Here is a 20,885-nt window from a genome sequence, read left to right as displayed (position 1 = left end):
TGTCCATTTTTATTCTCTTTCTCTTGCCCTTTGGGCTCTTCCGAGGACCATCCACTATGTTTTTATATGAATAAAAGGTACAAGGAAACAAATGAAAGCCAGCAGACTCACATGTGGGTCAGAGAATATAGTCGATGTGGGTCACACATCTCAATACCGTATGGTCCAATAATTCACCCTCCAATAATTGCCTGGTGACTATCCCAACCTACACCAACCGTATATAAACTCCTCTATGCCTTGAACTTGGAAAAAATCTGCCACCATTTTTCTTCTCTTTTCTGCACAAATGTGGAGCACCCTTCCCTTTGATGTTCTAGCTAAAATCTTCTCCTTCCTCTCCCCAGACTCCTTGGCATGTGCCAGGTCGGCTTGCCGGCAATGGCACACGTGTGCCAGGACGTACCCCTCGACGCTGCCTCAACACCACCAAGCTTGGTTCTTGGCTCTGCCAACTCGCAACCGTGGCCAATGCTGCTATGTCCATAATCCGGTGGTCGACAAGTGGCACATGCTCTCACTTGATTTCTTGCCCGACCCGATTCGACCAGTTGCATCTATTGGTACCCTCATCCTTGTAAGGCCAACGAATTGTACAATCCTTCAATTAGCTCTATGTAACCCGTTTACTAGGCAATTTAAGTACCTTCCAATGTTAAACATCACTAGGACCAATCCAGCCGTTGGTGTTGTAATATTAGAGCCAGGCCAACCTGGTCCAAATCCAGATTTTAGAGTTTACGTGGCAGGTGGGATGTCCGAAGCACCGCGTGGCGGTGCCACGTATGAGGCCACGCTGGAAATGTATGACTCAGTGGATGACGCGTGGCATATCATGGGGTTCATGCCTGTGGAATTTGCAGTGAGACTAACGGTTTGGACACCGAATGAGAGTGTATACTCCGACGGAGTATTGTATTGGATGACTTCAGCCAGGGCTTACAGTGTGATGGGGTTCCATCTCGGTTCCCACACATGGCGAGAATTGAGTGTTCCGATGGCAGACAGGCTGGAATTTGCTGCACTGTTGTGGCGCAATGGGAGGTTGACACTTGTCGGCGGCACTTGTGGAGAGGACGCATGTATATGGGAGCTGACGGAGGGAGATGGTTGGGGCTTAATTGAGAAGGTGCCTATTGAATTGGGGATAAAGTTTTTGGGTGGGAAGAGGAGTTGGGGTAGTACTAAATGTGTGGGCAGTGAGGGGGCCATTTGCTTGTACAGGGAATTTGGGTCAGGAATGGTAGTTTGGAGAGAAATTGAGGAAAAGGTTAGATGGGAATGGTTTTGGGTTGAAGGGTGTCATTTCATTAGGGACAAACAAGTGCAAAATTTGCAAATTAAAGGTGTGTTCCTTTACCCAAATCTTGCTCCATCCTGCCTTTTAAGTATATAAATGAGATCAATACTTTTATTAGTTTTGTTTGCTTTTTTATTACTATTATTTTTGGAGCTGCAATTTGCTACTTGCAAGTGATGAGTCATCTATAAGCTGAAATAGAACAATGAAAAGAGAAATGGGAAAAAACAAAAAAAAGTCTTGTATATTTCCATATTACAAGAAATGGGATCAACACTTTTATTAGTTTTGTTTACTTTTTTTTTATTATTTTGAAAGAAAAAACAAAAATGTATACTTTCATGTTACAAGAAAAGGTAACACCCAAACAACATTTTCATATTACAAGAAATTTCTTTTTTATTATTTTTGAAAGAAAAAACAAAAATTTATATTTTCATATTACAAAAAATGGGAAAAAATGAAAAAAAAAACATTTTCATATTACAAGAAATGGGAAAAAACAAAAAGCAATGGTTAATAATGGCATCAATACTTTTATTAGTTTTGAAGCAATCTTATATATTTTCATATTACAAAAAATGGGATCAATACTTTTATTAGTTTTGTTTGCTTTTTTTACTATTTTTGAAAGTTTTGTTTACTTTTTTTTTCATACTACAAGAAATTTAACAATGGGATCAATACTTTTATTAGTTTTGAAGCAATCTTGTATATTTTCATATTACAAGAAATGGGATCAATACTTTTATTAGAACAAGAAATGGGATCAATACTTTTATTAGTTTTGTTTGTTTTTTTTATTATTATTTTTGAAAGTTTATTATTTTTGAAAGTTTTGTTTGCACTTTTTTTTTTTTCATATTACAAGAAATTTAACAATGGCTTCATTACTTTTATTAGTTTTGAAGCAATCTTATATATTTTCATATGACAAGAAATGGGATCAATACTTTTATTAGTTTGTTTGCTTTTATTTTTTCATATAACAAGAAAAGAAATGGGATCAATACTTTTATTAGTTTTGTTTGCTTTTTTTTTTCATATTACAAGAAATCTTATATATTTTCATATTACAAGAAATGGGATGAGTACTTTTATTAGTTTTGTTTGCCTTATTTTATTATTTTTGAAAGTTTTGTTTGCTTTTTTTTTTCATATTACAAGAAATCTTTTATTACTTTTTAATTTTTTTTTCATATTACAAAAAATCTTTGTTAAAATTATTTATATATTTTCATATTGCAAGAAATGTGATGAATATTTTTATTAGTTTTGTTTGCTTTATTTTATTATTTTTGAAAGTTTTGTTTGCTTTATTTTATTATTTTTGAAAGTTTTGTTTGCTTTTTTTTTCATATTACAAGAAATCTTTTATTACTTTTAAATTTATTTTTCATATTACAAATTTTTTTTTAAAAAATTATTTAGATATTTTCATATTACAAGAAATGGGATGAATACTTTTATTAGTTTTGTTTGCTTTATTTTATTATTTTTGAAAGTTTTGTTTGCTTTTTTTTTTCTATATTGTAGACACTGTAATTTTACTTAGATAAATAAAAAAATTAAAAATTAATTAATTAAATAATTAGAAACGAAACAAAAAAAAATTAAAAACGAAAAGAAAAAAAAAAGTACTGGCAGGGCGCGGACGCTATGCTAGTACCAGGCACCACTACAGTGCCAGACGCGAATTTTTCGCATCTGGCAGTGTAGTGGAATGGAGCCTGCAGAATGAAGCACGAAGAATGGGGTATAAAAACCCCATTGTAGCACAACAAAAGGGGGGCATTCGGGAGCAAAAAATCAAAAAACAACAGCAGCAAACGCAAAAAAAAAACTTTAGTTTAGCAGCCGAAATCAACCCCAAAACAAACAAAAAACCCATAAAAAAATAGACAATGATAAAGTATAGAAGCAGAGTAGCTTGGTTGAAGGATCTTTTTTAGTTTGAGTTTTTAGGGATTTTTTTATTTTATTTTATTTTATTTTCGATTTTAGTGAGGGATTTTGATGGTAGAAGGCTGGCAAAGTAATATTGTGGGGGTTTGGTGACTGCACAGCTAGCAAAAGGAGGGAAGATTGGAGTTATTTGGACCGATCTAGACTTTGCCGGCAGTGAAAGGAGGGTGAGGAAGGAAAAGCTTAGAGAAAAGTAGGGGAATCGGTGGTTAGAAAGAGAAACAAAAAGAGAAAGTGAGAAAAAGAAGAGAGAAAGGAAGATGGGAAAATGGGTTTGTTGACTAAGGTTTCTCTATCAAACGGCACCGTTTTGGTTTTAGAAGCAAAAGTGGAGTAAAAGAGTGCTGTTTAGAGAATAGAGGGAGAGCTGGAGGCTTGGGAAGTGTATTAAAGGAAAAAGGCTAGATTCGTGTAGCACGCAGAAGGAGGCCTAAATGAAATACCCCATACTTTGATATGGTGATAAATAAAGTTGATCGAATGTAAATTGAGGTCAATTAAAATGTTTAAAAGTGATAAAAGACGAAAGGAATAGTTTATGATAAAATATTCCGAAAGTGAGAAAATAATAATAATTTTATCGTAGGAGAATTTGTGAGATAAAAGGCGATTCGAAAGTCAAGTGAGGCATAATAAGGTATTTTGGGTACCAAGGAGACAAGATAAAATTTTTAGAATAAAATAATATTTTATTAAAGAAAGAATATTAAAATATTAATATTTAGTTGGATGTCGAAATCAGTCATGAAGAAGGATCATATGGTTGATCCAAGTGGGGGAGAAGATGACAAGCTCGACTCTATAAAAATAATTTTCATGACATACATGTGATGGATAGCATGTTTGCATGCTAAGAGAGTCCCGAAAAATTTACAAAAGTCGGTATTGTACCTAGAGATATAATAAAGTTGATTTAAGTCTCGAACTAGATTAAATAGAGAATTTATGATGAAATTAAGAATTTTAAAGTCTTAGAATGGTTTAATATGGTGATTCGGAGTTCGAGGATCAATTTGGAGTCAAACCAGAATTTTCGCTATCAAGGGGTAAAATGGTCATTTGCCACCTGGGGATAAAATGGGAATTTTAGAAAAGCTTTTTCTGGCCCCATTTGACTTATTGGAGTATAATTTGACTTGTTTGAGTAAGATTTGAGGTTTAGAAGTGAAAAATTTTAATTTTGGTATAATTTGGAGTAAAAGGGTAAATTGGTAATTTTGCCACTCCATGGGCAAAATTGTAATTTTCCACCACCAGAACATTTTTCCAGCACATGGTCTTCCTTTATCCTCATTTTGACCATTGACTAATTGTGTGGTGGAGATAAAAAGGATTAAAACTTTAAAATTTTAAAAATGGACCAATAAGAAAATGCCATGTGTCATACCTTTATTATTTTATTGTTTCTTTATAAAAAGGCATAAAATCAGTTCATTTTCTTCATATGGCCGGCCAAGCAAGGAAGAGAGAGAAAGAGAGGAAGAACAAAGGGAAAAACAAGAAAACCTAGGTGGAAAATTCAAAGAAAAAGTGAAGAAATCAAGGAAACAAGCTAGGTAAGTTAGAATTTCTTTAGTTCTCCTTGATATCTAGCTTACTCATGCTTTTGTTCTTGATTTCCATGGTTGAATATTGAGTTATTATGATGAAATCAATTCTGAAAAAAATGGGTTAGGAGAGAGAAAGTTGTTAGATTAATTTGATTTTAAGTTATGTTAGTTTTTTAAGTTAGTTTAGCATATTTAGAAACAAAACAACAAGAAAAGAATTTATTTTCTCCCATAACCATTAATGGCCGAATTTACCATGTGTTGAGTGAGGATAAATTTGATTTTCATTCTAGGAGAATTGGTTAAGAAATGATCAATTATGAGCCTAGAAAAATAATGGAATTTTTCGGAGCAAAAATATGATTTTTTACCCACTAGGGGTATTTTCGTAATTTACTATCGAGACTAATAAATTGAATCTCATTCACAGTCATGGAGGTAATTTAGTTATAATTGGAGTGTAGAAAGTGAGAAGAATTGATTTGGAGTTAAATTGAAGATAATAGGCCGAATTAGGTCAGCACCGCATTTAAACGGTAGTCGGATAAGTTGTATATCATATCACGCATATATACCGAGCCTGAATTGATTTTGTAATGGTCAAGCATTGATGTGGTGAATTATGTATTGTACATTGTGGATAGGTGGTGAGCAAAGTACACTGGTAAAAGTACAAAAATTGTGCTTGGAGACTGGGATTAGGAGTACATCGACTCCTAGAACTGTGAGTAAACTTATTATCGTCTTAATTATCTAGAGTAATTTTAAACAACTGTGTGATTTTATGAAAAATGGGTTTAAATGGTAAATTGCTATGTTTTAAGAGAAATTGTAATTTTATAAAATGATTTTATAAATTTTCTGGAAAATCGAATATTGGTTTTGAAAATAGAGTAATTAGAGACTGCTAGTTTGTGTTGCAAATTTATGGTTTTGAATTGAATGGCTTGTGATAATAAATGAACATGAATGGCTAAACTGATTTTGGTGTTAAAATTATTTATACTGTGTATTCAGCCTTGAGAGGCTAGGTTGCGATAAATTGCCATGTCATGCTAGAATGAATTTTATTGATTGGTGGATTATATATTAATTATTTACTGCAGAGGGGGTTCCGTGGACCAGCCTATTAGAGAGGCACGGTAAACTCCATTATATTATTACCTCGAACGGAGAGGCGCGCAGGGTATCTCCTGGGGTAAAGCTTAGGGTTCACTTCATGCTAAACCATCACGTGAAGGGGAACTCAGCCAACGCCAAGGAACGACTGTATTTTCTCAAAGTAAAAATATATTTTAATTGTATACGAAATTTTAACAGTCTTGACGGACTCGGTTGGATGCCCTGCGCAAGGTATCACCGAGTATGAGTTTTGGCACGAGCCAAAGTTTTAAGAAATTCATAAGCCAAGTTGATTACTCGATTTTTATGGATTGATTTTATTTGGTTGAAATGAGTTGAAAGGTAATGAAATTACAGTATGATGATTTATTTTAATTGTCTCTATTTACTCGACTTTAGATAGTTTAGATGGTATCTGTTTACTCACTGGGATTTTATAATCTCACCACCCTCATTTCCTCACATTTCAGGCTCGGGGAATTTCATAGTTAGCTGACTTTGATAAGGATCTTCATTTGGACTCGAATCGGTAAAAGCTGTAGGTTTCCAGCTTCCGATGCATTTTGGTTAGAGGTGGACTCATGTGTCACTGTAAAAGAAATTTTATGCTTTGGTTATTTGCTTTATAGTATATATGAATATAATTATTTTTTATGCTATAAGAATTATGTACCGATAGTTTTATGAAAATTATTTTACAAGAAAATAATTTATTTTATTAAATATTTTTATTATATTCAAATGGTCAAATTTTCACTTCAAATGAACGTTTTAGATACTTAATTTGTTTTTAAATCATTAAATATATATTTTCTGCTTACCTACTACATTTTTAGCAAGTTTCGAGGTTTTCGACAAAAATGACGAAAATGCCCTTGTGAGCAAAAAAAAAAATGTTATGTTATGATTTGGAAATGATTTGTAATCCTTTGTATTTTGATTATTTGATAACTATTGCTCACCGGGGAAGTGCGAAAGCTGATACGAGAGCCTTGCGAGGTTTTGATCGAAATTCGGGGTGAATAATGTTTGTCGAGGCTTCGCGACGGTTGTCACGGGCTCGATGGGGAGTTCCGGGTCGTGACAATTTAGATTGATATCAGAGCATGGTTTAAAGATCAAAGATTTTGGTTTTAAAGCTTTGGATTTTAAAGTCTTTGGTTTTAAAGTTGTTTTAAGAAATCCACACTGACACTACGTGGCCCCAAGTCCAGTTAAGTTAAGATAAGTTAAGTTAAGTTAAGTTTAGTTAGATTGAATAGAATATATGCATCTACATATAGAAATCTACCTACTTTTGAGATGTATAAATAATTAAACAATTACTATTTGATTGCATATAGGTTTTGAGGTGCACTGGTGACATACACACCATGTCTAGAAGAGGTAGTAGTCTCAATACCTCTCATAGTATTAGCGAGGGATCGATAGATTCTACTGCTAGGAGCCGATGGCAGGCCGAACCGAGTAGTTCAAAAAGTGCAGATAGTAATAATATTAATGTAAGCATGAGAGGTTCCCTTTTGAGAGAATCTAAGGAATATGCTAAAGAAAGGGGGAAATTAAGGATAGCCGAATGAGGTATTCGTTCTAAGAAGAGCGTGACAGTAGTCCGACATTTTCCACCAGGCTGTGGGAGAAATGTAAGGGAACAACCAGAAAAGAATAAGGAGAAAGTAACAGTGGTAAGTAAACCCCGTAGGGTGGTGAACGTTGTACGACATTTTCTTCCTGGTTGTGGAAGAAATGCTGCACCGATAAGTGATGAGGAACGTAAGAGAATACAACAAGCCTGGATTGAGGAGCAAAGGAAAAAAAAATCTCAAGAGGAGGAAAACTCGGAAGAGAATCTTCAGAAGGACTCGGAGTAGAATCTTCCGATAAGATCAGATTAAGATGATGATCCCAAGGACTTGTAATATTTTCGTAAGATTTTACACTACCTTAACTCTAAGTAGATGTTGTGTAAAAGAGATAATAATTATTTGTACAAAGAATTAAAAATAGTTTGGCTTTTAAAAGTATATGACTAGAATGTATTATAAAATGGCTGTTTAAGTAACTGAAGGTATATGGAAATCTTTAGTATGATAGGGATAAATTGGTAATATAATTATTGAGAAAGGTTATAGAATGAAGCAATAAGGTTATAAATGACATTCGAAATGGGTAATGTGATTACGTTAATGATTGTAATTTAAGCATGAAGGGGGTTATTCAGTGATGTTATGACACTATGAGGCAATAGTTGGGCCAAATATAACCTAATGAAGTTAAATTATGGAATATGGGGAATATAAAATTTTGATTCAGTAAGGATTGCGAGAATAAAGTAAGGATGAAGCTGAGCTGTTTTCGTAGTTAATTATACCGAAAGTCAATAAAATTATTGGAGTATAAAACAAAGAAGATAATTGGATAGGGATGACAATAAATTTGAGGAAAGTTGTAGATAGTAAGCAACTTATGTATGGAGTGGTATATGTATCATGAATTTATTACACTGTATGGAAAGGATGTTTTGAGGTGGAGTTTTATGAATGTTGATAAACGTCAAAAGATGACATGAGATGAAAGTATTAATCTGGCTTAGTGTGTATGACAAGAAAATAGAAGGTACCTATACTTATGGAACTCATGATATATATCTAGAAGGGAAACCACTGGTTGAGAATGATTGATGTGGTGACTTTGAATGCGGACAAATAGCTTTGATGAGAAAATTTCCAATAGCTACAGTACTTTAGCATTGACTGTTCAATGCTATAATGCTTTGAATACCTCACGCTTATGATGCATGAGTAAGATGGGAGTGACACGATAATGAGCTTACAAATTGAATTTTGGTTATTGGTCATTGTGTTTTGTTATCTAGGAGTGTTGAATATTCTAGAGAATGTTTACCCAAATGAATTGAAAAACTTCTTTATTGCCTTGTATATGGGCATATAATTAAAAGAAAAAAATTGAAAGATTCTTGAAATGACTATATTGAGATGAGATACCAAATAATGAAAGTGTGAAGGAAGAATTACGAGACTGGTATAGAAAATCAGTTTATATAGAATATCATTACGAGAATTTGTAATATCTGTTTTGATACAGTAAAATGACAAGAGTTAGGAACAACATGAGGCTGATTGTGTGACACCCTAGAAACCTGTGAAGATGAGTTAGGGATTGAATGGATGAGTACGTATTTATATATCTTTAAGAGTAAGTGTTTTAGGAATACATAACCATCTTTGAGAAGAGATTCTAATCATACACAGCAAGTATGAAATGTAAAATTTTTAAAACTTGTTGAGAAGCCTAATGGCTAAATCACAAGTTAAGGGATCACATGCTGTGAGACATAAGTTTAAGATAGATATTCCCAAGGAAATACTCAAGAGAAGTTTTACTCTGGATCTCGTTAAAGCTAGCACTAAGTTATGTGATTATAAAAAGGAAGCTGTAAGTTGAGAGTGATATTAGTATTAATATTGAAAAATACTTAAGGAGAATCTAGTTTTAAGTTTTACAATTTCAAGTACAATTTATAAATTGGTTAAGGAAGAATGATGTTATGTTCATATGAAGGAGTGGAACAAAAGATGATAGAAGTTGACCCTGAAAATGAAGTCAGATAATGAAACTTTCCTAATATATTATGAAAATTGGAATTCGAAAATGCTTAAGGCATACATGATTCAAATGGGTTCGAGTCTTAAGTGACAAATCAATATCGTAATGCAAGAAAGATACAAGATAATATAGAGGCATGAAAGATGATTAAGGACAAAAGGATGACTCTTAGGAATTGTGGTATTGCATGAGATGCAATGATCAAGTTGAGATAAATCTTTGAGGCATCAATAGGATTATAAAGCATACACGCATAATAGATTATAATTCAATGGAGATGACATTGTGATGAATGATATATATTATAAGGAAACTCAAACATATGGTTGGAAATGATATGAATGATATGAAGTTATATACAAGTATAATAAGAAGGTTGACATGTACTATAAGAATTATTATATTGAAACTAGGATTGGGATACGGATGAATAAAGGGGGAATGTAGTCTAAGGCATGTGAACACATGGATTCCTATATATAAAGAGAGATGTTGACATTTGAAAATACATGTACACATGTATATATGAAATTGATAATTTGACTAACTAAGGAGAAGAATTGTTCTCAGTAATTGAGAGATTTTGAAATAATGCTAGAGGAGGTCAGTGAGTTAAAGTGTTAACGGACATGCAATGAATGATTAAAGTTATGAATGACTTTGAAGGTAAACCTTGGATTGTTTAAGTTCTTAATGGAACTCTATTAAAGGAAGGGTATGGACTAGTATAAGATGGATGAATCAAGGTTGAGAAATTTGGTATGGAGCAGATTAATAAAATAATGATTAGGTATACATAAGTAAGTATGATATGTGATCAAAATCAGTATAATTGAGTTGGAGTTATGGTTCAAATTTAATAATGGTGACAAAGGCATGCTTAGTGTCTCGATATAAGAGATCATGGTTGTGAAAAGTATTACTGATCCGGTTCCAAAGGATGATAATTGCCATAAATAAAGCATTTAATTGAACTGAAGGTGAACGAGGTGAATAAATTGAATGTCCCTATAAAAGGAACAAGGAGTAGGATCATAGAAGGAGATTGATAACGCAACGTCGACTGAAATTCGAGGACGAATTCTATTTAAGTGGAGGAGATTGAAATACCTCATACTTTGATATGGTGATAAATAAAGTTGATCAAATGCAAATTGAGGTCAATTAAAATGTTTAAAAGTGATAAAAGACGAAAGGAATAGTTTAGGATAAAATATTCCGAAAGTGAGAAAATAATAATTTTATCGTAGGAGAATTTGTGAGATAAAAGGCGATTCGGAAGTCAAGTGAGGCATAATAAGGTATTTTGGGTACCAAGGAGACAAGATAAAATTTTTAAAATAAAATAATATTTTATTAAAGAAAGAATATTAAAATATTAATATTTAGTCGGATGTCGAAATCAGTCATGAAGAAAGATCATATGGTTGATCCAAGTGGGGGAGAAGATGACAAGCCCGACTCTATAAAAATAATTTTCATGACATACATGTGATGGATAGCATGTTTGCATGCTAAGAGAGTCCCGAAAAATTTACAAAAGTCGGTATTGTACCTAGAGATATAATAAAGTTGATTTAAGCCTCGAACTAGATCAAATAGAGAATTCACGATGAAATTAAGAATTTTAAAGTCTCAGAATGGTTTAATATGGTGATTCGGAGTTCGAGGATCAATTTGGAGTCAAACCGAAATTTTCGCTATCTAGGGGTAAAATGGTCATTTGCCACCTAGGGACAAAATGAGAATTTTAGAAAAGCTTTTTCTGGCCCCATTTGACTTATTGGATTATAATTTGACTTGTTGGAGTCAGATTTGAGGTTTAGAAGTGAAAAATTTTAATTTCTGTATAATTTGGAGTAAAAGGGTAAATTGGTAATTTTGCCACTCCAGGGGCAAAATTGTAATTTTCCACTACCAGAACATTTTTCCAGCACGTGGTCTTCCTTTATCCTCATTTTGACCATTGACTAATTGTGTGGTGGAGATAAAAAGGATTAAAATTTTAAAAATGGACCAATAAGAAAATGCCATGTGTCATACCTTTATTATTTTATTGTTTCTTTATAAAAAGGCATAAAATCAGCCCATTTTCTTCATATGGCCGGCCAAGCAAGGAAGAGAGAGAAAGAGAGGAAGAACAAAGGGAAAAACAAGAAAACCTAGGTGGAAAATTCAAAGAAAAAGTGAAGAAATTAAGGAAACAAGTTAGGTAAGTTAGAATTTCTTTAGTTCTCCTTGATACCTAGCTTACCCATGCTTTTGTTCTTGATTTCCATGGTTGAATATTGAGTTATTATGTTGAATTCAATTCTGAAAAAAATGGGTTAGGAGAGAGAAAGTTGTTAGATTAATTTGATTTTAAGTTATGTTAGTGTTTTAAGTTAGTTTAGCATATTTAGAAACAAAACAATAAGAAAAGAATTTATTTTCTCCCACAACCATTAATGGCCGAATTTACCATGTGTTGAGTGAGGATAAATTTGATTTTCATTCTAGGAGAATTGGTTAAGAAATGATGAATTATGAGCCTAGAAAAATAATGGGAATTTTCGGAGCAAAAATATGATTTTTTATCCACTAAGGGTATTTTCGTAATTTACTATCGAGACTGATAAATTGAATCTCATTCACAGTCATGGAGGTAATTTAGTTATAATTGGAGTGTAGAAAGTGAGAAGAATTGATTTGGAGTTAAATTGAAGATAATAGGCCAAATTAGGTCAGCACCGCATTTAAATAGTAGTCGGATAAGTTGTATATCATATCACGCATATATACCGAGCCTGAATTGATTTTGTAATGGTCAAGCATTGATGTAGTGAATTATGTATTGTACATTGTGTGTCACGACCCGGTACTCCCTTCGAGCCCGTGGCATCCGCCGCGGTGTCTCGGTAGACACTTATTGCCCGGAATGTCAACCCGAAACCCCGCAAGGCTTTACTATCAGTTTCTCTGTTCCCTTGTGAACAACCATTGTCAAATATCGTGTTCTAAAAGATTTTAAGCTGTTTCCAACTTTAAACAAATAAAATATTAATTTTTCGTCTCACAGGGGTATTTTGGTCATTTTTTTCAAAAATTTTGAAACTGGCTAAAACGTAATATACAAGTACAAAACACATAATTCATATTCAAAATGAGTTTAAAAGTCTAAAATCTTCATTTGAAATGAAATTATGGTTATTTGAATATAATAAGAAAATAAAAAAATATTAAGTAAAATATTCTATTTTCTTATAAAACAATATTTATAGAGTTATACGTGAATAATTTTTATAGCGTAAAAGCTAAATAAATTTATACATACTTAAATACAATAAGCCAAAATATTTAATTTAATTTACAATAACAATAGTGCTCCCAAATAAACAAAAGTAAAGAGGACTGTGAACCTACGGTTTGGGAAATGCAGATCCCACTGTAGTCCTCGATGAAATCAGCTATCTACAGTCTATACTGAACCTGAAATGGGTGGAAAGGAGGGTGGTGAGATTATAAAATCCCAATTAGTAAACAAACATCATCATTAACATCTAGAGTTTAGTACATGGAGACAATAAAGTAAATCATCATAAACTGGGTTATACAATTAGAACACATATCGTTCAAAATACGTAAAAAGCTTATGAATCTCATAAAAATCTAGGCTTGTGCCATAAATCCATTCTCGGGGACACCTTGGCCGAGGCATCCTACCGAGACCGCCAAGGCTATTAAAATTCACATTTCACATAAATCATGTTTTTGTTTTGAAAACGTAGTCGTTCCTTGACGTTGGCTGAGTTCCCCCTCACATGGTGGTTTAGCGTGAAGTGAACCCTAAACTTTACCCCAGGAGATATCCTACGCGCCTCTCCGTTCGAGGTAAGAATATAATGGGATTTACCGTGCCCCTCTAAAAGGTTGGTCCACAGAAACCCCTTACTGCAGTGATTAATTAATATATAATCCACCATATAATAAAATTCAATAACATGATATGGCAATTTTGAAATTCGCAGTTTTTCAAGGCAACCAAACAATTCGCATTTCAATACAATTGCCAACTAGCCAATCATGCTCGATTTATCACAAGCCAGTCAATTTAAAAAATCAAATTGCCACAATTAACAGTATCCGTGTACTCTATTTTTCAAAATCATTATTAATTCCAAAACAATTTATAAATTAATTTCATTGAAACTCATTTATTCATAAAACATGAAAATTTACCTTTTTAAATTTCTTTTTCCATAAAATTCATGAAGCATCTAAAAACCACCCAAGATAATTAAAATGACAGTAAGTTTACTCACAATGTTTAGAATGCAGACTTTCCAAGCACTCTGTCTACTGATCCTCGGATGCAATTTCCTTACCTTTATCGGAGGACTCACCACCTTAACACAGTACAAAATCGAGAATTTCACCAAGTTGGTACTAAATCAAAATTAAACTAATTTAGACTACCAATGCATGATATGGAATGCAAAAATGCACTGGTAACTATCTAAACCCGGTATTAGCCTAATTCGTCTTATCACCCGATTAAATTCCTAACGGGTCCGTTTAAACTCCAATTTAATTCTTTTCAGTTTCTATACCTCAATTGCACCCAAATTAACTTAATGTCCCTCAGTGTGGTGCAAATTATCAGTCCCAACAATAAATTACGAAAATACCCCTAGTGGGTAAAAATTCGTATTTTTGCTCTGAAAATTCTCATTATTTTTCTAGGCTCATAATTCATTATTCCTTAACCAATTCTCCTAGAATAAAATCAAACTCATCCTCACTCACTACATGGTAAATTCAGCCATTAATAGTTGGGGGAGAAAATAAATTCTTTTCTTGTTGTTTTGTTTCTAAATATGCTAAACTAACTAAAAACACTAACATAAATTAAAATCAAATAAATCCAACAACTTTCTCTCTCCTAACCCATTTTTTCAGAATTGAATTCATCATGAAAACATGTAATTTAATCATGGAAAATAAAGAGAAATGCTTGGGAATAAGAAAACTCAAGCTTAATAGAAAAATCTCACATTTTTCACTTTATTTCCTTGAAAATTCACACTTTTTCTTTGATTTTCACTCTCTAGGGTTTTGTTTTTGTTTTCTCTCTCTTCTTGCTGGTTTGGCCGGCCATGGGGTGGAAGATGAGCTGATTTTTGTGCCTTTTAAAAAGGAAAATAATAAATTAATAAAGGCATGACACGTGGCATCATGTCATTGGTCCGTTTTTAAAATTTTAAAAATTTAAACATTTTATTTCCACCGCATGATTAGTCAAGGGTCAAAGATGAAGATAAAGGAAGACCATGTGCAGGAAAAATATCCTGGTGGTGTAAAATTACAATTTTGCCCCTGAGGTGGCAAAATTACCATTTTACCCTTTTACTCCAAATTATACCGAAATTAAAATTTTTCACTTCTAAACCTCAAATCATACTCCAATAAGTCGAATTATACTCCAATAAGTCAAATGGGGTAAAAAAAATCGTTTCTAAAATTCCCATTTTGTCTCTAGGTGGCAAATGACCATTTTACCCCTAGTTAGTGAAAATTTCGATTTGACTCCAAATTGATCCTCAAACTCCAAATTACCATTTTAAGTCATCCATGAACTGTGAAACTCTTAATCTCACCTTAAAATTCCTATTTGATCTAGTTCGAGGATTAAATAAACTTTGTTGTACCTCTAGGTACAATACCGACTTTTGTAAATTTTTCGGGACTCTCCTAGCATGCAATCATGCTATCATCACATGTATGTCATGAATAGTATTTTATAAGGTCGGGCTTTACATTGTGGATAGGTGGTGAGCAAAGTACACTGGTAAAAGTACAAAAATTGTGCTTGGAGACTAGGATTAAGAGTACATCGACTCCTAGAACTGTGAGTAAACTTATTATCGTCTTAATTATCTAGAGTAGTTTTATACAACTGTGTGATTTTATGGAAAATGGGTTTAAATGGTAAATTGCTATGTTTTAAGAGAAATTGTAATTTTACAAAATGATTTTATAAATTTTCTGGAAAATCGAATATTGGTTTTGAAAATAGAGTAATTGGAGACTGCTAGTTTGTGTTGCAAATTTATGGTTTTGAATTGAATGGCTTATGATAATAAATGAACATGAATGGCTAAACTGATTTTGGTGTTAGAATTATTTATACTGTGTATTCAGCCTTGAGAGGCTAGGTTGCGATAAATTGCCATGTCATGCTAGAATGAATTTTATTGATTGGTGGATTATATATTAATTATTTACTGCAGAGAGGGTTCCATGGACCAGCCTATTAGAGGGGCACGGTAAACTCCATTATATTATTACCTCGAACGGAGAGGCGCGTAGGGTATCTCCTAGGGTAAAGCTTAGGGTTCACTTCACGCTAAACCACCACGTGAAGAGGAACTCAGCCAACGCCAAGGAACGACTGTATTTTCTCAAAGTAAAAATATATTTTAAGTGTATACGAAATTTTAACAGCCTTGGCGGACTCGGTTGGATGCCCTGCGCAAGGTATCACCGAGTATGAGTTTTGGCACTAGCCAAAGTTTTAAAAAATTCATAAGCCAAGTTGATTACTCGATTTTTATGGATTGATTTTATTTGGTTGAAATGAGTTGAAAGGTAATGAAATTACAGTATGATGATTTATTTTAATTGTCTCCATTTGCTCGACTTTAGATAGTTTAGATGGTATCTGTTTACTCACTGGGATTTTATAATCTCACCACCCTCATTTCCTCACATTTCAGGCTCAGGGAATTCCATAGTTAGCTGACTTTGGTAAGGATCTTCATTTGGACTCGAATCGGTAAAAGCTGTAGGTTTTTAGCTTCCGATGCATTTTGGTTAGAGGTGGGCTCACGTGTCACTGTAAAAGAAATTTTATGCTTTGGTTATTTGCTTTATAGTATATATGAATATAATTATCTTTCACGCTATAAGAATTATGTACCGATAGTTTTATGAAAATTATTTTACAAGAAAATAATTTATTTTATTAAATATTTTTATTATATTCAAATGGTCAAATTTTCACTTCAAATGAACGTTTTAGATACTTAATTTGTTTTTAAATCATTAAATATATATTTTCTGCTTACCTACTACATTTTTAGCAAGTTTCGAGGTTTTCGACAAAAATGACGAAAATGCCCCTGTGAGCAAAAAAAAATGTTATGTTATGATTTGGAAATGATTTGTAATCCTTCGTATTTTGATTATTTGATAACTATTGCTCACCGGGGAAGTGCGAAAGCTAATACGAGAGCCTTGCAAGGTTTCGATCGACATTCGGGGTGAAGAATGTTTGTCGAGGCTTCGCGACGGTTGTCACGGGCTCGATGGGGAGTTCCGAGTTGTGACACTAAAAGTCTTTAAAGCCTAGTAGTCTCAAGCTATTTCTAGGTAAGTTTTAGTTTTTTTCCTTTTGGTTAATCTGTGAGTTTGAGATTTTGAGTTTAGTTGTGTGATTTATATATGTTTGAGTCTAGCAAAGTTAAGAAAATAAAGAAATAAAAATAATATTTTTATAGAAATTGTAAAGCCTGACTTTATAAAATACTATTCATGACATACATGTGATGATAGCATGATTGCATGCTAGGAGAGTCCCAAAAAATTTATAAAAGTCGGTATTGTACCTAGAGGTACAACAAAGTTTATTTAATCCTCGAACTAAATCAAATAGGAATTTTAAGGTGAGATTAAGAGTTTCACAGTTCATGGATGACTGAAAATGGTAATTTGGAGTTTGAGGATCAATTTGGAGTCACATCGAAATTTTCACTAACTAGGGGCAAAATGGTCATTTGCCACTTGGGGACAAAATGAGAATTTTAGAAAAGAATTTTTTGGCCCCATTTGACTTATTGGAGTATGATTTGAGGTTTAGAAGTGAAAAATTTTAATTTCGGTATAATTTGGAGTATAGGGGTAAAATGATAATTTTGCCACCTCAGGGGCAAAATTGTAATTTTCCACCACCAGGATATTTTTTCCAGCACATGGTCTTCCTTTGTCTTCATCTTTGACCCTTGACTAAACATGTGGTGGAGATAAAATGTTTAAATTTTTAAAATTTTAAAAACGGACCAATGACATGATGCCACGTGTCATGCCTTTATTAATTTATTATTTTTCTTTTTAAAAGGCACAAAAATCAGCTCATCTTCCACCCCATGGCCAGCCAAACCAGCAAGAAGAGAGAGAAAACAAAAACAAAACCCTAGAGAGAGAAAAATCAAAGAAAAAGTGTGAATTTTCAAGGAAATTAAGTGAAAAAGGTGAAATTTTTCTATTAAGCTTGAGTTTTTTTATTCCCAAGCATTTCTCTTTTTTTTTCATGATTAAATTACATGTTTTCATGATGAATTCAATTCTGAAAAAATGGGTTAGGAGAGAGAAAGTTGTTGGATTTATTTGATTTTAATTTATGTTAGTGTTTTTAGTTAGTTTAGCATATTTAGAAACAAAACAACAAGAAAAGAATTTATTTTCTCCCCCAACCATTAATGGCTGAATTTACCATGTAGTGAGTGAGGATGGGTCTGATTTTATTCTAGGAGAATTGGTTAAGGAATAATGAATTATGGGCCTAGAAAAATAATAGAAATTTTCGAAGCAAAAATATGAATTTTTACCCACTAGGGGTATTTTCGTAATTTATTGTTGGGACTGATAATTTGCACCACACTGAGGGACATTAAGTTAATTTGGGTGCAATTGAGGTATAGAAACTGAAAAGAATTAAATTAGAGTTTAAACGGACGCGTTAGGAATTTAATCGGGTGATAAGACGAATTAGGCCAATACTGAGTTTAGATAGTTACCAGTGCATTTTTGCATTCCATATCATGCATTAGTAGTCGAAATTAGTTTAATTTTGATTTAGTACCAACTTGGTGAAATTCTCGATTTTTTTTTTTTACTGTGTCAAGGTGGTGAGTCCTCCGATAAAGGCAAGGAAATTGCATCCAAGGACTAGTAGACAGAGTGCTTCGAAAGTCTACATTCTGGACATTGTGAGTAAACTTACTGTCATTTTAATTATCTAGGGTGGTTTTTAGATGCTTTCATGAATTCTATGGAAAAAGGAATTTAAAAAGATAAATTTTCATGTTTTATGAATAAATGAGTTTCAATGAAATTAAATTATAAATTGTTTTGGAATTAATAATGATTTTGAAAAATAGAGTACACGGAGACTGTTAATTGTGGCAAATTTGATTGTTTAAATTGACTGGCTTATGATAAATCGAGCATGATTGGCTAGTTGGCAATTGTATTGAAATGCGAATTGTTTGGTTGCCTTGAAAAACTGCGAATTACAAAATTGCCATATCATGTTATTGAGTTTTATTATATGGTGGATTATATATTAATTAATCACTGCAGTAGGGGGTTTCTTTGGACCAGCCTTTTAGAGGGGCACGGTAAACCCCATTATATTCTTACCTCGAATAGAGAGGCGCGTAGGGTATCTCTTGGGGTAAAGTTTAGGGTTCACTTCACGCTAAACCACCACGTGAGGGGGAACTCAGCCAACGCCAAGGAACGGCTATGTTTTCAAAACAAAAACATGATTTATGTGAAATGTGAATTTTAATAGCCTTGGCGGTCTCGGTAGGATACCTCGGCCAATGTGTCCCCGAGAATGGATTTATGACTCAAGCCTAAATGTTTAGGAGATCCATAAGCCTTTTTACGTATTTTGAACGAGATGTGTTCTAATTGTATAACCCAGTTTATGATGATTTACTTTATTGTCTCCATGTACTCAATTCTAGATGTTTATAATGATGTCTGATTACTCATTGGGATTTTATAATCTCACCACCCTCATTTCCACCTATTTCAGGTTCAGTATAGACTGTAGATAGCTGATCTCATCGAGGACTATGGTGGGATCTGCATTTTCCAAACCGTAGGTTCACAGTCCTCTTTACTTTTGTTTATTTAGGGGCACTTTTGTTATTGTAAATTAAATTAAATATTTTGACTTACTGTATTTAAGTATGTATAAATTTATTTAGCTTTTACGCTATAAAAATTATTCACGTATAATTCTATAAATATTGTTTTATAAGAAAATAGAATATTTTACTTAATATTTCTTTTATTTTCTTATTATATTCAAATAACCATAATTTCGTTTTAAATGAAGATTTTAGACTTTTAAACTCATATTGAATATGAATTATGTGTTTTGTACTTGTATATTACGTTTTAGCCAGTTTCAAAATTTTTAAGAAAAATGATCAAAATACCCCTGTGAGACAAAAAATTAATATTTTATTTGTTTAAAGTTGGAAACAGCTTAAAATTTTTTAGAACACGATATTTGAGAATGGTTGCTCACAAGGGAACAGAGAAATTGATAGCAAAGCCTTGCGGGGTTTCGGGTTGACATTTCGGGCAATAAGTGTCTACCGGGACACCGCGACGGTTGTCACGGGCTCGAAGGGAGTACTGGGTTGTGACAATTCAATTGGTATCAGAGCTTTTGGTTTTAAAGATCAACGTTTTTAGTTTTAAAGTTGTTGTAAAACTTTACAATATCAATGTGGCCCTGGATTAAGTTAAGTTAGGTTAGGTTGAATAGAATGCATGCATCTGCATATAGAGCCTAAGGTTACCTAAACTTGCTCGTATTTTTATAGATTACAATGCCTCCTCGACGCGGACGCCCACCTCTCACTAGATCGGTTGGGAGGGGAAGAGGTCGTTCCCAACGTCATCAGCCAGATACAGTAGAGGAGGAATCAGCTGCATCTACAATTAGGGCAGCACCTGCTGCTGAGCAAGCCGATAGTCCTCCACATCCTCCATCTCCTCAGCCACCTACGGGTATTCCCGCCATGCCTACTGAGGCAGCACAAGCATTGACAGCTTTCTTTGCAGCAATGGCTGGTCAAGCTCAGACTGGTCAAGTTTCACTTGTAGTGCTTTCAACTACTCCTTTAGCTCCACCACCAGTACAGGATGTATCCATTTCCAAGAAGCTAAAGGAGGCTAGGCAATTGGGTTGTGTATTTTTCACGGGTGAGTTGGATGCCACTGTGGCAAAAGATTGGATTAATCAAGTTTCAGAGGCTCTCTCTGATATGGGATTAGACGACGACATGAAGCTGATGGTGGCTACGAGATTATTAGATAAGAGGGCTCGTACTTGGTGAAATTCGGTGAAGTCCCGTTCCGCTACTCCTCAGATATGGTCCGATTTTCTCAAGGAATTCGATGGTCAGTATTTCACTTATTTCCATCAGAAAGAAAAGAATAGAGAATTTTTGAGTTTGAAACAGGGAAATCTAACTGTA

The 20,885-nt window shown here is 33.5% G+C and overlaps 1 protein-coding gene across 13 annotated transcripts in view; it reads left to right on the top strand.

The window, feature by feature from the left end:
* Nucleotides 1–217: 217 nt before the first annotated feature.
* The window catches only part of LOC18595741 (protein UNUSUAL FLORAL ORGANS-like), a 47,123-nt gene continuing 26,455 nt past the window's right edge, over nucleotides 218–20,885 (top strand). The window contains exons 1-4 of one of the 13 annotated variants that reach the window (XM_088807377.1): nucleotides 220–1,346; nucleotides 5,460–5,539; nucleotides 18,507–18,590; nucleotides 19,427–19,676. In XM_088807377.1, coding sequence (XP_088663503.1) covers nucleotides 290–1,346; nucleotides 5,460–5,539; nucleotides 18,507–18,590; nucleotides 19,427–19,444 — 1,239 coding nt within the window. In that variant the 5' untranslated portion in view covers nucleotides 220–289 and the 3' untranslated portion in view covers nucleotides 19,445–19,676. Of the gene's footprint in view, nucleotides 1,347–4,722; nucleotides 4,822–5,459; nucleotides 5,540–5,921; nucleotides 6,280–6,407; nucleotides 6,574–7,280; nucleotides 12,517–17,719; nucleotides 17,840–18,506; nucleotides 18,591–19,426; nucleotides 19,677–20,885 lie in introns of those variants that run through there. The other 12 variants (XR_016027059.1, XM_088807380.1, XM_088807381.1 and 9 more) reach the window with 12 other exon arrangements.

The sequence above is a fragment of the Theobroma cacao genome, chromosome 6 (assembly GCF_053813885.1).
Source record: "Theobroma cacao isolate CCN51 chromosome 6, ASM5381388v1, whole genome shotgun sequence".
NCBI classification, from domain to species: Eukaryota; Viridiplantae; Streptophyta; class Magnoliopsida; order Malvales; family Malvaceae; genus Theobroma; species Theobroma cacao.
This window is presented reverse-complemented; position numbering and strand designations above follow the sequence as displayed.